Source organism: Conger conger, chromosome 12 (genome assembly GCF_963514075.1).
Source record: "Conger conger chromosome 12, fConCon1.1, whole genome shotgun sequence".
Taxonomy (NCBI): domain Eukaryota; kingdom Metazoa; phylum Chordata; class Actinopteri; order Anguilliformes; family Congridae; genus Conger; species Conger conger.
This window is the reverse complement of record NC_083771.1, coordinates 27,006,439-27,020,228: the sequence shown is the minus strand read 5'-3', so window position 1 is coordinate 27,020,228 and position 13,790 is coordinate 27,006,439. Positions and strand designations below refer to the sequence as shown.

General features: G+C 45.5%; 1 protein-coding gene across 1 annotated transcript in view; it reads left to right on the top strand.

Annotated features, from left to right (window-relative positions):
• Positions 1-3,007: 3,007 nt before the first annotated feature.
• The window catches only part of bcr (BCR activator of RhoGEF and GTPase), a 43,944-nt gene continuing 33,161 nt past the window's right edge, over positions 3,008-13,790 (top strand). Inside the window, exons 1-2 of the mRNA XM_061262623.1 lie at positions 3,008-3,140; positions 3,797-5,214. Coding sequence (XP_061118607.1) covers positions 3,834-5,214 — 1,381 coding nt within the window. The 5' untranslated portion in view covers positions 3,008-3,140; positions 3,797-3,833. The remainder of the gene's footprint in view (positions 3,141-3,796; positions 5,215-13,790) is intronic.

Sequence of the window (13,790 nt, the reverse complement as noted above, 5' to 3'; positions counted from 1 at the left end):
TACCGTGGACTCCACAAGGCCGTATCTGAACACAATTGACCCTTTCCATGTAAAATACGAATATTTAGTTGTTAGAAAGGCCTACGTTGCCTATGTTGTTAGTATTTTAACATTTCGCCACCCTTGTCTTTTTGGCTGTCCTCTGTGATCAGATCATAGTGTATGTTCTAGAAATGTCTAATTCTAATCCAGGATCATATACCACCAATTACCCAAACCCGTGTTCTAAATTGTACACTTGCACCTGACTCCCTTCAGCAGCATTTATCTCTGACCTAAGCTCAGCAGGTGCAGGTGAGGACTTACAGCCCCTTTCACACAGAGCTACCAACCAGCCCAGCAATATCTGGAGCCAGAGCTGGCTGATCTCAGTACAGCACAAATGGTTCACAGATTATTCACCAGCTCTGTGTTCCCATTAACATTTTTTAAGGGGCCACGACTAAGCACAATTCTGTGTTAATGGACTTTAGTGCGTTAATTTAGCACAGGAGACCCTGTAACCACATCCAGAAACAGAGGGTTATTCTTCAACATCACATTCAATTTGCTTTCAGTTTTCCTCCAATGCTGGCAGTGTGTGCATGTGTATGTGCCTGAGCATGTGCATGTGTACACACGCATTTGTGTGCTTTTGTGTGTATGTATGCATCTGGTAATCAAAAGATACCTATGTGAGAAACAGTAAGCAATTGGAGTTTATGATTTACATCATTGTTGAATAAAGTTAAACTATTCACTGAAGTGAATATTTCTTATGAAAATCCCAGGGAATGGAGAAGTCCTGTCTTAGTAAAAATGGCAGTTACTCATCTACAGTTTCAAATTATGGAACTGTTGTCTTGGAAACGGACTTGTGCCCTCCCTTAAAGTGTTCTGTATGTGTGCTCTCAATGGGATACCCCAGGAACACACCAGGTTGAAGCTGTTCATACACACACACACACACACACACACACACACACACACACACACACACACAGACTTTGTTTCCTGCTCCTTGTGCCTTTGTTTCCTGAGAAACCTAAACATTGTGACATCTCTTACACTCACATTTACGAAAGACTACAGTAACTCAGATAACCACTTTGTACAATTGTGGTGAGCAGAAATGCATCTCAGAATGCGCAACATGTTGAACCTTCAGGCAGATGGCCTACAACAGCAGAAGACCATGTCAGGTTCCACTTGGGTCAGCCAAGAACAGAAAGCTGAATTTGCAGTGGTCACAGACTTATCAAAACTGGACAGATGAAAACTGGAAAAAAACAGCCTGGTCTGATGAATCTCCATTTCTGCTGAGGTATACAGATTGTATGGTCAGAATTTGGGGCCAACAGCATGAAACCATGGCCCCAACCTGCCTTGTGTCAACAGTCCAGGCTGGTGGTCTAATGGTGTGGGGAATGTTGTCTTGGCACACTTTGAGCCCATTAATACCAACCAATCATCGCTTGAATGCCACAGCCTATTTGCGTATTGTTGCTGACCATGTGCATCCCTTCATGGCCACAATGTACCCATCTTCCCATGGCTACTCCTAGCATGATAATGCACCATGTCACAAAGCATTTTCATGAACAGGACAATGAGTTCAATATTCTTCAGTGTCCTTCCCAGTCACTGGATATGAATCCAATAGAACACCTTTGGGATATGGTAGAATGGGAGATTTGCAACATGAATGTGTAGCTGACAAATCTGCGTAAATTGCTTGATGCAATCATATCAACATGAAACAGAATCTCACATGTTGTGGAATCCATGCCACAAAGAATTGAGGTTGTTTTGAGAGCAAAATATAGTTTTCCTAATAAACCAATTATCATAAATAAAAATAAATAATAAATAAAAATAAATAAATAAATAAACCAATTATAGAAATATAGATATACACACACTGAGCAATTTATTAGGAAGACCAGCTTGTTAATGCAAATATTTAATCAGCCAATCATGTGCATAAAAGCCGAATAGAGGTTCAGCTGTTTTTCAGACCTAATGTCAGAATGGGGAGGAAATGTGATCTAAGTGACTTTGACCATGGAATGATTGTTGGTACCAGACATTGTGGTTTGAATATTTCAGAAACTGCTGATCTTCTGGGATTTTCCAGCACAACAGTCACTCGAGTTTGCAGAGAATGGCGCAAAAAACATCAAGTGACCAGCAGTTCTGTGGGCAAAACTGTGGGCAAAAATAACCACGCATTACAACAGTGGTATGCAGTAGAGCATCTCTGAACACACAACGCGTCAAATCTCTTATGCGGATAGGCAACAGCAGCAGAAGACCAAGTCTAATAAATACTCAATAAAGTGCTCACCGAGTGTAGACTATTTATCGTAATTCATTCTTTACCAGATAGCTGCTAAGATGGTGCGTGCGTTTGCTTTTTCAAAGACTGTCTAGCTGCACCGCACAATGAGGGAATATTTTTTCATAAACCGTTTAAAATATATATATATATATATATATATATATATATATATATATATATATATATATATATATATATATATATATATTTAAAACTATCTGTATATTTTATAATTATAATATCTGTTTTGTTTAATTATAATTCATACACAACTTGTTTCTTTAATCGCCGCTGTTGTCTCAAAAATATTGGGTAAAGCAAGTTTTTGAATATGGTTTTAATGGAAATTCAAACGGTGGCGCTGTTGGATCATATAATTGAGAGACGACTGAAGATGCACTGGCCGCTAAAAATGTTACCTTTGCCTATAAAGACCATGTTTAAATCATGATTTGTCATGTTAGCATATCCATGACGGGTCTTCCATTTTAACCGAGGTTTTGGGAAAGATTGCTACTTTTTATGACTTCTTTTTAATTGACGTGAAAAAAATCTAGTTCTCTTTGCATGGTTTCTCTAAGTCTAGCAAAGCGGTGAGCCCCTTTGTCAATCATAGGACTACTGTGCGTGGCCACTCCCCTTCCTGCAGCGAGATGGGGAGAACAGACGAGGAGCGTCGGCAAGGAAACGGATGAAAATCGGAGCAAAAATAAGTGATGACATTTAACATAAAGAAAAATGGGATAACGAGGCAAAACGAACAATAAACCACCCGGGATCCCCAGACGGAACGGGACAAACGGGCATCGCAAAGAAAACGGTAATTTTATTGCTCCTTTGCATTATTTATATATATATTTAATTATTTATTTTTTGCTTTGACATCGGTAGCTCGATACAATAGAAGGGTTTCGGACAACTGAGGATGATTTTGAAGAAGGATGAGTGAAGCAGAATCTATGCCTGCGGAATTAACTAAAAAATGCAACGGAAGGTACTTGCTGTCCAGCAATATCGCACTGTCCCTGCAACGGGAGTCTCGTTTCTAGACAGCTCGTTGTGGGAGAGACTGATGTTATCAGATGATTATTCCACAGTTCGCTAATTGATCCGTAATAACGCAGGTAAATTAAATGACCGATCGTTTATGCATTTTGAATATTAAAAAAATTAGCCATTTTTCATAATCAGCCAAGATAGACAGCGGGGCACGAGGTACACGGGTTTTGACAATACAAATATACCAAAGTAATCCAGTATGTAAGGATGTGTCGGTATATTATATTTTAAAATATTCATACAGTATTGTATTTGAAGTCCCCTCATTTAGAGCTGCACTGAATTGATTTCCTGGCTGTGAACTGATTCATTTAAAAACACAAACTAGCCTATATAACAAAGACCACTCTAGAAAGCACAGTTAGCTGTTAGCTGCACAGTATCTCTTTAACAGTAGTATCTGTTGTTCTTGTTCAGAACTGATACAGTTGGGCTGGCAATTGGGCCAATTGTGATGGTGGAACCAGTGGGGTTTGTGGAGGCCTGGAAGGCCCAGTTCCCGGAGTCTGACCCCCCCAAGATGGAGCTGAATTCGGTGGGGAGCATCGAGCAGGAACTGGAGAGGTGCAAAGCCTCCATCCGGCTCCTGGAGGTGGAGGTGAACAAGGAACGTTTCCGGATGATCTACCTGCAGACGCTGCTGGCCAAGGAGCGCAAGAGCTATGACAGGCAGCGATGGGGCTTCAGGCGGGTGTCGCACACAGGCGAACCTGGCCCCCAGACCCCGCCCCACACACACGACCACGCGCAGGGGGAGTGGGGGAAACCGCGGCCTGCCCCTGCCAGGAAACACTCATATCACGGCGACGGGGTGGAGCCCCCCAGTGGCGGGGAGGTGCTACTGCACCGGGAGCTGGGGGAGACAGATGGGGCCTCGCCTTCCAAGCAGAGGGGAGGCGTCCCCGCCTCGCGGAGGCTCCCTGACAAAGACGCGCCCCCCCCCGCTGACCCCTCGCAGAAAGACCGGCCGGGCATGGGTCTGGGCGTGGCGGCGCTGAGGTCCAACTTTGAGCGGATCAAACGAGCCAACTCCCACTCGTCTGGGGAGGGGAAGGCCGGGCTGGAGTACCACCACGAGCGGGGCGTGGCCCGCGGGAACGACCGCGACCGCGACCGCGAGGCCTCCGACCGCGCCGGCGCCCAGATCGAGCGCAAGCGCTCCCTGCACTCCCTGCCCGGGAACCTGGCCGCCGTCGCCACGGCAACCACCGCCATGACGGCAGGGGAGCTCCTCCTGCGCCGGCCCGTCCACCGGGGCCGGTCGGTGGAGGGCCACGAGGACGGCGACGGGCCCCCCAGCCGGTTTCCCAGGGATACCGGCGCGCGGGCCAACGGCGGGAAGCAGCCGCACGCGCCCCCGCCCCCCTGGCAGCCCTCGGACTTCCCGCCGTACACCAGCGTGTATGTGGGCGGGGTCGGGGACGGGGGCGGGCTGGCCTGGGCGCGGAGGGCGTACTCGCCGGGCAGCCTGGAGGACGGGGTGGGCGGCGGCGGGTACACGCCCGACTGCAGCTCCAACGAGAACCTGACGTCCAGCGAGGACGACTTCTCCTCGGGCCAGTCCAGCCGCGTGTCGCCTAGCCCCACGGCGTACCGCGGCGGGGCCTTCCCGCGCGAGGAGAAGAGCCGCTCGCCCTCCCAGAACTCCCACCAGTCGCTGGACAGCAGCAGCCCGCCCACGCCGCAGGGCCAGCGCCGCCACCGGGGGGCGCCGCACGTGCTGGTGTCCTGCCCCGAGGCCGGCCTGCCCGGGGGCAGCAGCCGCAAGTCCGTCCACGTCTGGACCGGGGACCCCGACCGAGCCCTGCGCGACAACACCTTCCACGGGGACCTGGGTGAGCTGCAGTGACCGGATCCGGCTTCACTGGTTTTCTGTGCTTTTCTCTTCGCTGTTTTAAGGGCTGTAAGTGAGATATGGGAGAAGTTTTGAGGAGGGGGTGCTGGGCGGTATAGACTGGAGCCTGGGGGGGGGGGGGCTGGGGTGGTGCTTGCCCACATTTTCAGAGCACTGTGTGTGTGACATCGGGAAGTTTTGGTTGTCTTTTCTGAATTGAAGTGCACTACCTGTCTGCTACTGTGTGTGTGTGTGTGTCTTTGTTCAGTGTCTGTGTGTACATGTGCGTGGGTGATTTTTAGCTTTCACTTCAGTTCAATTTGTTTAACGCTCTCTACGCAACCACAAAGACACTTTTACGGAAATATTGAAACTGGGAAAGACGGAATCTGAACTCCCAGAAAACAAAGTTTACAAAATGACCCTAGAGGGAAGACATTTTAGGAGGAACCTGGCATTTCCACATTTAAGTGGTGTTGAAGAGAACAAGCCCTCACCTCAGGAATCCAAAAATCTGTTCACCTTACACCTCAGGCTGTCAGAGGTAGCACATGTCAGGTAACAGTGTGCCTTTTTGGATCCACACTAGCCATGGCGTGAGTGTATGAACCGCTAAAGATCCAAACTTGTAAAGGGTCTGCAGTATACGCCTCTCTGGAGAAGGACATCAGCTGTGCAAGTCACTCTAGATAAGGGCATCAACTGTCTAATTCACTCTAGATAAGGGCATCAACTGTCTAATTCACTCTAGATAAGGGCATCAACTGTCTTAATTCAGTCTAGATAAGGGCATAGACTGTCTAATTCAGTCTAGATAAGGGCATAGACTGTCTAACTCACTCTGGATAAGGGAAAGCATAAACACAGGACTCTTAATTGTTGTTTCGGATTCTGCTGCATTTGCTTGTCGCTTGTTCACACACGTCAGGGTAGTAGTCTTGCACTTCCCGGCCTGTCTTGCCTGTCTCTTAGCGCCGTATTTCCCAACTCAGGGGTGTCACAGCAGCCTCTCAGATCTATATCCCCCATCCACTCGGCCTGGTGTCGTACGCTGCTCTGGATAAGAGCGAATGCCTGTAATGGAAATAAGACTGTTGCCACACAATGCCGTTGCTAGGTAACCCCGAGGAACTGGCTGCAGGCAGTGGAATTCTCTGACATAATGAGAGAGTGCGAGAGCGAGAGGGTCTAATATCTGCATATTATTGATATGTATGACCAATTTAAAATCTCTTATGAAATATGAATTAAATCATTGCAGCTTTAATTGCCAATCCACAGATGTACACGGTGGCATTTGTTAAATGCTAAATTTATTGCTTGGCAGTAATATATTAATATTGATGTTATAACTGCATTTGTTAAAAGGCGAATATATTGAAGAACAGTAATATAGTACTTTTATAGATAATACAAGTATTTTTTTTTAAGTCGAGAAACATAAAAAAATACCAAGTATACAATACATACAAAACGGACCAACAATGTATGACTAAACAGCAATCATTATAACAGAAATTAGCTTCATTTTCATTTAATCTTCATTGAATACTGTATGATGCAAATGGGTACCTCTAAGTACAGTGTACACTGCAGTGCTGTGGCAATAGGTGTGCTGTATTATAGCACCATAAACTCCTGTAGAACAGTAGAACAGTTAAGACTCCCTACAAGGAAGCAGAAAGGATGAAAGGAGAGCTGGAGTTGAGTATCTGGCGAGTGTAGCGAATCTGTGACAATACCGTTCAGAGAGGGGTCTTTCATTCTGTTCGGGCAGCTCTGTAGACGCCGGAACTGCCTCTGTCTCCCGGCCTGAATGGCGGCATTGTGCAGGGGGGTGTGTGGCAGTGGGGGTCAGGCGCTCTGCATTCCCAATGCCAGTGGGAGAAAATAAGAACGCGTTCAGGCGCTGGTTTTCCTGGGAATGCTGAGCGTTGTTTGAACAGTCTTGTGTTCCAAAAAAAACCGGAGGACGGCTCCGTTCCAGGGATTGAGGTCTCGTTCGTGCGCCCTCCCCTCCAGAGTCTGATTTTAAGACATAAATCATGGAGAGAAAAGCTCCTCTTTTACTGAGCGGGGTTCCAGACCAAGCGGAGCTGCGGTCGTGATGTCGGCCAAGACCGTGCTTTGTTTGTTCTTTAATTTTTCATGGTGGTTTTTTGCCAATTGACAGTGTGTGTGTGTGCGTGTGCGTGTGTGTGGCCCAGAGTGTGTGTGTGTGCGTGTGCATGTGTGTGGCCCAGTGTGTGTGTGTGTGCGTGTGTGTGGCCCGGTGTGTGTGTGTTTGTGTTTGTGTGGCCCAGCGTGTGTGTGTGTGGCCCTGAGTGTGTGTATGTGTGTGTGTGTGTGAGAGTATGTGTGTATGTGTGTGTGTGTTCGTGTGTGTGTGTGTGTGTGTGTGTGTTTGTGTGGCCCGGTGTGTGTGTGTGTGTGTGTGGCCCAGTGTGTGTGTGTGTGTGTGTTTGTGTGGCCCAGCGTGTGTGTGGCCCTGTGTGTGTGTATGTGTGTGTGTGTGTGAGAGTGTGTGTGTATGTGTGTGTGTGTTTGTGTGGCCCGGTGTGTGTGTGTGTGTGTGTGTGTGGTTGTGTGTGTGGGTGTGTGTGTGTGTGTGTGTATGTGTGTGTGTGTGTGTGTGTGTGTGTGAGTGTGTATGTGTGTGTGTGTGTGTGTGTGTGTGTGTGAGAGAGTGTGTGTGAGTGTGTGTGTGTGTGTGTGTGTGAGAGAGTGTGTGTGAGTGTGTGTGTGTGTGTGTGTGTGTGTGTGGGTGTGTGTGTGGCCCGGTGCCTGGGCTTGGGACAGTAAGGGTGGTGATGTCAGCACTGTGCCGATCTGGCTCTGTGAGGCGTGTGGGGTATGGCGGGTTTGGGTTTGGCAGAAGGTTCTGGAATGTAAAGTTGGATTACAGTATTATTGTAATGAGGTTATATTACAGGGAAGCTCAGGTCCATGTGAAGGAGGGTGGGGGGGAGGGTCAGGGGGTTTGGATGCATGTGGGGAGGAAGCTGAATAAATCCCAGCAAACACATCAGCAATGGCTAAAACATATGGCCTTTCTCTCTGTGTGTGCGCATGTGTGCATGCATGGGTATGGGTGTGCGGCGTGCGTGTGTGTGTGTGTGTGTGTGTATGTATGCACACGCTGGCAGCCAGGCACACAAACACACACACACACACACACACACACACACACACACACACACACGCACACCTTATTCTGAACTGGGTAAAGAGAAGATCAAAGATGGTGGTGGACGGGATCATATCTCATGCTGAGTATTAGGAATTATCCCAAACCTTAAAAAAAACAATCAGAGTGAGTGCTCATTTCTGTTTTAGCAGGAACATTCCGGAGCCTGTCCCTAAGGTTGTCCTTCGCACAGGGTTACATAATGCCAGCACTCCGCTTGCTCTGCTTATGCATCACTGCCCATCTGCCTGACCCTGGATCAGCTCATCACCATCAAAACTCTGCTCTCTATGTGACAAAAAAAAGATGTGAACTGATCTGGGGTCAGCTAGACCGGAGTTTGTGCTATCCAAAAACAAAGATTGATAGGTTGATTGCCTGATTGATTGATTGATTGATGATCAATCACCTGGATTTGCTCATTAGCACAATGTCTTCAATAGTAGAACTATGTTCATGGGTAGAAGAAACACACAGACATACACATACACACACACACGCACACACACACGTGGAGGGATTAGCACCAGTCCAGGGTAGTTTATGGATACTTTGTGAGACGTGTTGAAAATATGCGGATTAACATTGGTAACAAGGGGTATAAATGGTAAATGTTGGCATTTATATAGCGCCTTTATCCAAAGCACTGTACAATTGATGCTTCTCTTTCACCCATTCATACACACACTCACACACCAACGGTGATTGGCTGCCATGTAAGGCATCAACCAGCCCGTCAGGAGCATTTTGGGGTTAGGTGTCTTGCTCAGTGAGATTAACGATATCATCAATGCCAATGAGGCAGGAGAGAACAACATCTGTATCGATGTTTACCTCAACCTATAATGCCCTGCAATAAACTCACGAGTATGGCGTTCAGCATGTGTTCCTCATGTGCTCAGCAGAATGCGGAATGAAAGTCCGGAGGGAATCACATATTAATCATAGACTTCATCCTTTTATGGGGATCGTTGAGTAAGGTGTGCGAATTGTCAGTTGGTGACAGCTCCTACTGCACAATGTGTACGTCCGAAGCCCATGATTTAAGTGTTCACTCTGTACGACAGTAATCGCTCAGATATAGCTCACAGCCTGCTGCTGACATTGTACAATAATTTGTGGAATACACTGGTCACATGTTCCACCACTGGAAGTATCATGGGAAAAATTTAGTCAAGAGAGATGTCTGCGGCTTTGGCCATACACTATGTGACCTACTGTGCGGCAAAACATTAATAAAGAATGTGTGGTTGTTTTGCTGAGCACATGATATGTCCTGTATCTGAGTGAGCAGTAACCTGGGAGGGTTAGGCTCTGTTATGATGACCTCTACAGAACACGGGCCTGATTTTCCAAGACCATGCAAAACCTTTAGCACACGCAAAACCAATAACATGACCAATGATTGGTCCTGGTATTTGTTTTGCACCAATCATTGGTTGTGTTATTAGTTTTGCGTGTGCTAAAAGGTTTTAGTCAATCAGGAGTAAATATCTGATTGGATTTGTATAAAGACATCAAACTTCAGATCACATTTACACCCTAATACAATAGACTTTAGAAAGGTATTTGATTCAATTTGGTATAAAGGATTGTGGGCCCTATCTTAGGAGTCAGGGGGAAACTGTCAAATGCTAGGTGCTGGTGAATTAGGGGCAGATTTGGTGATTTTGTCACACCAGGCTTCAGCACAACTATGGTACAGTTGTGAAAGAATTTGTTTCAATAAGAATAAACTGACTGTGGGCCTGATGGGGGTTTGGGTTCATTCCCAGCCACAGTTTTCCCCTTTGAGATTTAATCTTGGCCAAAGAACAAGCACTCAATTAAGAGCCTCTTTACGAACCATTACTCCTGATATCGAAAGAAGCAACTGAATAGTTTTCATATTTCTTTTCATTATTCATTTAATGTTCATTTGATACTCACTCGTTTACAACTGTGCCATTTTCTGTTTGTATGCCAGTGCGTGTTTCTTCGTTTCTTTGCTGTCAGTTTTTGTTTTTGTTTAATACTGCTATTTAAATTCTCCACTTCAGTTGCATTCATTTCAGACATGCACTTGATTAGAGTAATGTAGAGAAACAACTCCGCAGGCAACCAGTTCCTGCTCTCTCATGCATTCATTGTATCTATTTATACTCAACCTTTGCCATTTTTAACATCCATTTATACAGCTGCATATATACTGCAGCAATTCAGCTCAAGTACCTTGTGGAAGGGTAAAACTGCCCTGTCCTACCTACCTGAACCTAGGTTACAAGCAAGTGGTCAGTGTGTTCTAGCTCAGTGTATGGAGTAAGTGGCCATGATGATAATGACTAGGTGCTGTTCCCTAACTGCCACTGCAAACGGACACCCTGTTGCGCCACCTCATACAGCATACAATTATTACATTACATTACATTACATTACATTACATTACAAGGCATTTAGCAGACGCTCTTATCCAGAGTGACGTACAATGAAGTGCAGATCAAACACAGGAACAAGTGAGAAGAGGACCAGAGAGGACAGTACAGTTCCGAGTCCTAGCGGATTATGTACTCCATTTGACTGCAGTGACAATTCAAAAGGGGCGGCACGGGTGGTGCAGTGGGCAGCACTGCCGCCTCACAGCAAGGAGGTCCGAAAAACCTGAATGTTACTATTGACACGCCCCCCTTATTGTGGCAACCAACCTACAGTACTGTGCAGAAGTCTTTAGCACCTGTATAACATTCTGTACAGATATGATTCTTTCAAAAATAATTCAATGAAAGGTCCTAAATAAACGTACTGTACATTTTACATTACATTTTAGTCATTTGGCAGAATAGTTAAAAACTGAATCAAATCAATATTTTTTGTGACCACCCTTCGGCGTTAAAACTGCATCACTTCTCTGAAATAGCCAACACTGTCCTGCAGTTCAATAAGAAAATCAGCAGGGAGGTTGTTCCAAGCGTGTTGGAGAACTTGCCACAGTTCCTCTGCAAACTTTGGTTGGTTCCTTCTGATCTCAGGATCAAGTTTTTATGTAAAAAGTAGTCAATTGCTTACAGTAATATGTTACTTTTTAAAATTAAATACAAAAATTTCTCTGTAAAATTGAATCTTTTGGAAAATGAATATTTGGAAATCTCGAATGTGTTATTTTATACCAACACACACCAAAAAATAAACATATATATAATAAAGTCTAGGGTGCCTAAGCCCATGAAGCTAGAAAAACTGCCGCGGGTGACAAATGGTTTTTGCGGGAGACAAAACGAGCAATTCCGCTCGTGCCCAGGCTTTACTGAAATGGAGTGGATTTAGAGCTTAAATGTTGGTACTTCAGGAACAAACATACATGTCTTGTGTAGAATGTGCTTACAGAAAGCAAATAAGGGGCCCACTTTTACCATCTTAGAGGCTTACCATCCCCAGATAATAGTAACATGAGTTTGATTCTTCAGTACATAAAAAGGAATCATTGTGAGGTTAGAAGAAATTGGCCATTGATTCTGTGAGCCAATCTTCCGTCCATCCCTGGCTGGGGTCACATGACCTTGAGGGGGCTATGGACTATAAAACGGGCTCGAAACTGTTCCATTAAGTTACTCCCCCAAGGCGAAGGGACCCATATTCCCCCTTAAAATTGAAAAAAAACCTGCCATAAACAACTACTCATGGATTGACCGTTAAATTGCTGATAGTGTTGTAAACTGGCTGGTCCCATCAAAGCAAGTCTTGATTAGTCACACAGCTGGGATTGTGTGTCTAGAGCTGGTCGGAGCACTATAAATATGTGGCAGCCCACTAGCCCTGGCAGTTCATTGGCTTAAGAAGGTTCCGGTCCAGGTGCTCTAGAGGGATTGTATGGTCTTGTGGGGGTGTATGTTTGTCTGTTATATGATATGTGCCTGCGTAAATGTAAACCGTTTATTCGATCCATGTCTTCTTTGTCCAACATTAGCGCTTGCTGAGGTGCAACATGGCAGGAGACTGAGCCTGTGTGAATGAACCTTTGCTGTGCTGTTCTTGGCACTGTGTCAGCACTGGGTCCGCGATGGTGGATGCCCTTACTCTTGTCATTTAGCAGACGCCTTTATCCAAAGCGACTTACAGTTGATTAGACTAAGCAGGAGACAGTCCTCCCCTGGGGTAATGCAGGGTTAAGGGCCTAGCACAAGGGCCCAACGGCTGTGCGGATCTTATTGTGGCTACACCGGGGATCGAATCACCGAACTTGCGGGTCCCAGTCCTGTACCTTAACTGCCTGGAGTTAAGTCTGGAACTTATAGTGACCACGCGACACGGCGTGTTTATGCATGCAGTGAATGCTCCAAGTTCCTCCAAACGTAGGGTTCCAGACTCACCTCCACCAGGTCCAGAGGCTTCACTGAGACATTAGTGGATATTCATATGCTGTGTGTTCTCCTGATGTGTTTACCTCCTCATGTGAACCCCAGTGACTGCATCATCTCCTCCGGGCTTTCAGCTCTTGGGAAGAGGGTTGCATGGCTGGTTTATTGCAGTGCTTGGGGGGTTCCAAACCATTATTTTAACGAACCATCAGATAGAACATGCTTTTGTATAATCCCGGCAGATGTTTTGTTTCATAACAGAGTTATAAATGATTTCATTTATTTGGGGTGTGTATTCTAGTGGGTTGGACCACAACATTGGGGGTGGGGTTCTCAAAAATATTTTTTGTTTTTGAGCGAGGTACAGAAAAGAAAATGTGCTGCACTGTCAAGTCCCGCAGTGAGCCGACTTGAATAGCATATTATACACTCACTGAGCACTTCATTAGGAACATGTGATTATTCATGTGGTTATCTAATCAGCCAATCATGTGGAAGCAGTATTTGACTATTTCTGCAACTGCTAATTTCCTGGGATTTTCACGCACACTAGTTTGCAGAGAATGGTGCAAAAAACGAAACAGCGGCAGTTCTGCGGGCAAAAACGCCTTGTTAATGAGAGAGCTCAGAGAGGACTGGCTGAAGCTGACAGGAAGGTGACAGTAGCGCAAATAACCACACATTACAACAGCGGCTTGCAGAAGAGCATCTCTGAACACACAACGTGTCTAATGATAAGTCTTATAAATACCTAATAAAGTACTCACGGAGTGTAAATTAAAAGCAATTAAGAAATGAATGGGGATAATGTGTGCAGTAGACAAAGGAAAACAGATAATAACAGTCTGAGGAAAATACAGCTTTTGTTTTTCCTCCCTTTGCTTTGTTATAATATGTGTTGTTTTTTCCACACTGTTTGGTTTGTTAGCATTGGTTGACTCACAGTATATATATAGGTTGTTTTCTACCCTGGTTTCATGCAAAGTTAAATTCATTATTCTAATGCCATGAGTGAAAACTGCATAATAGTTGGATATCTGAATAAATTTTGCAAGTGTG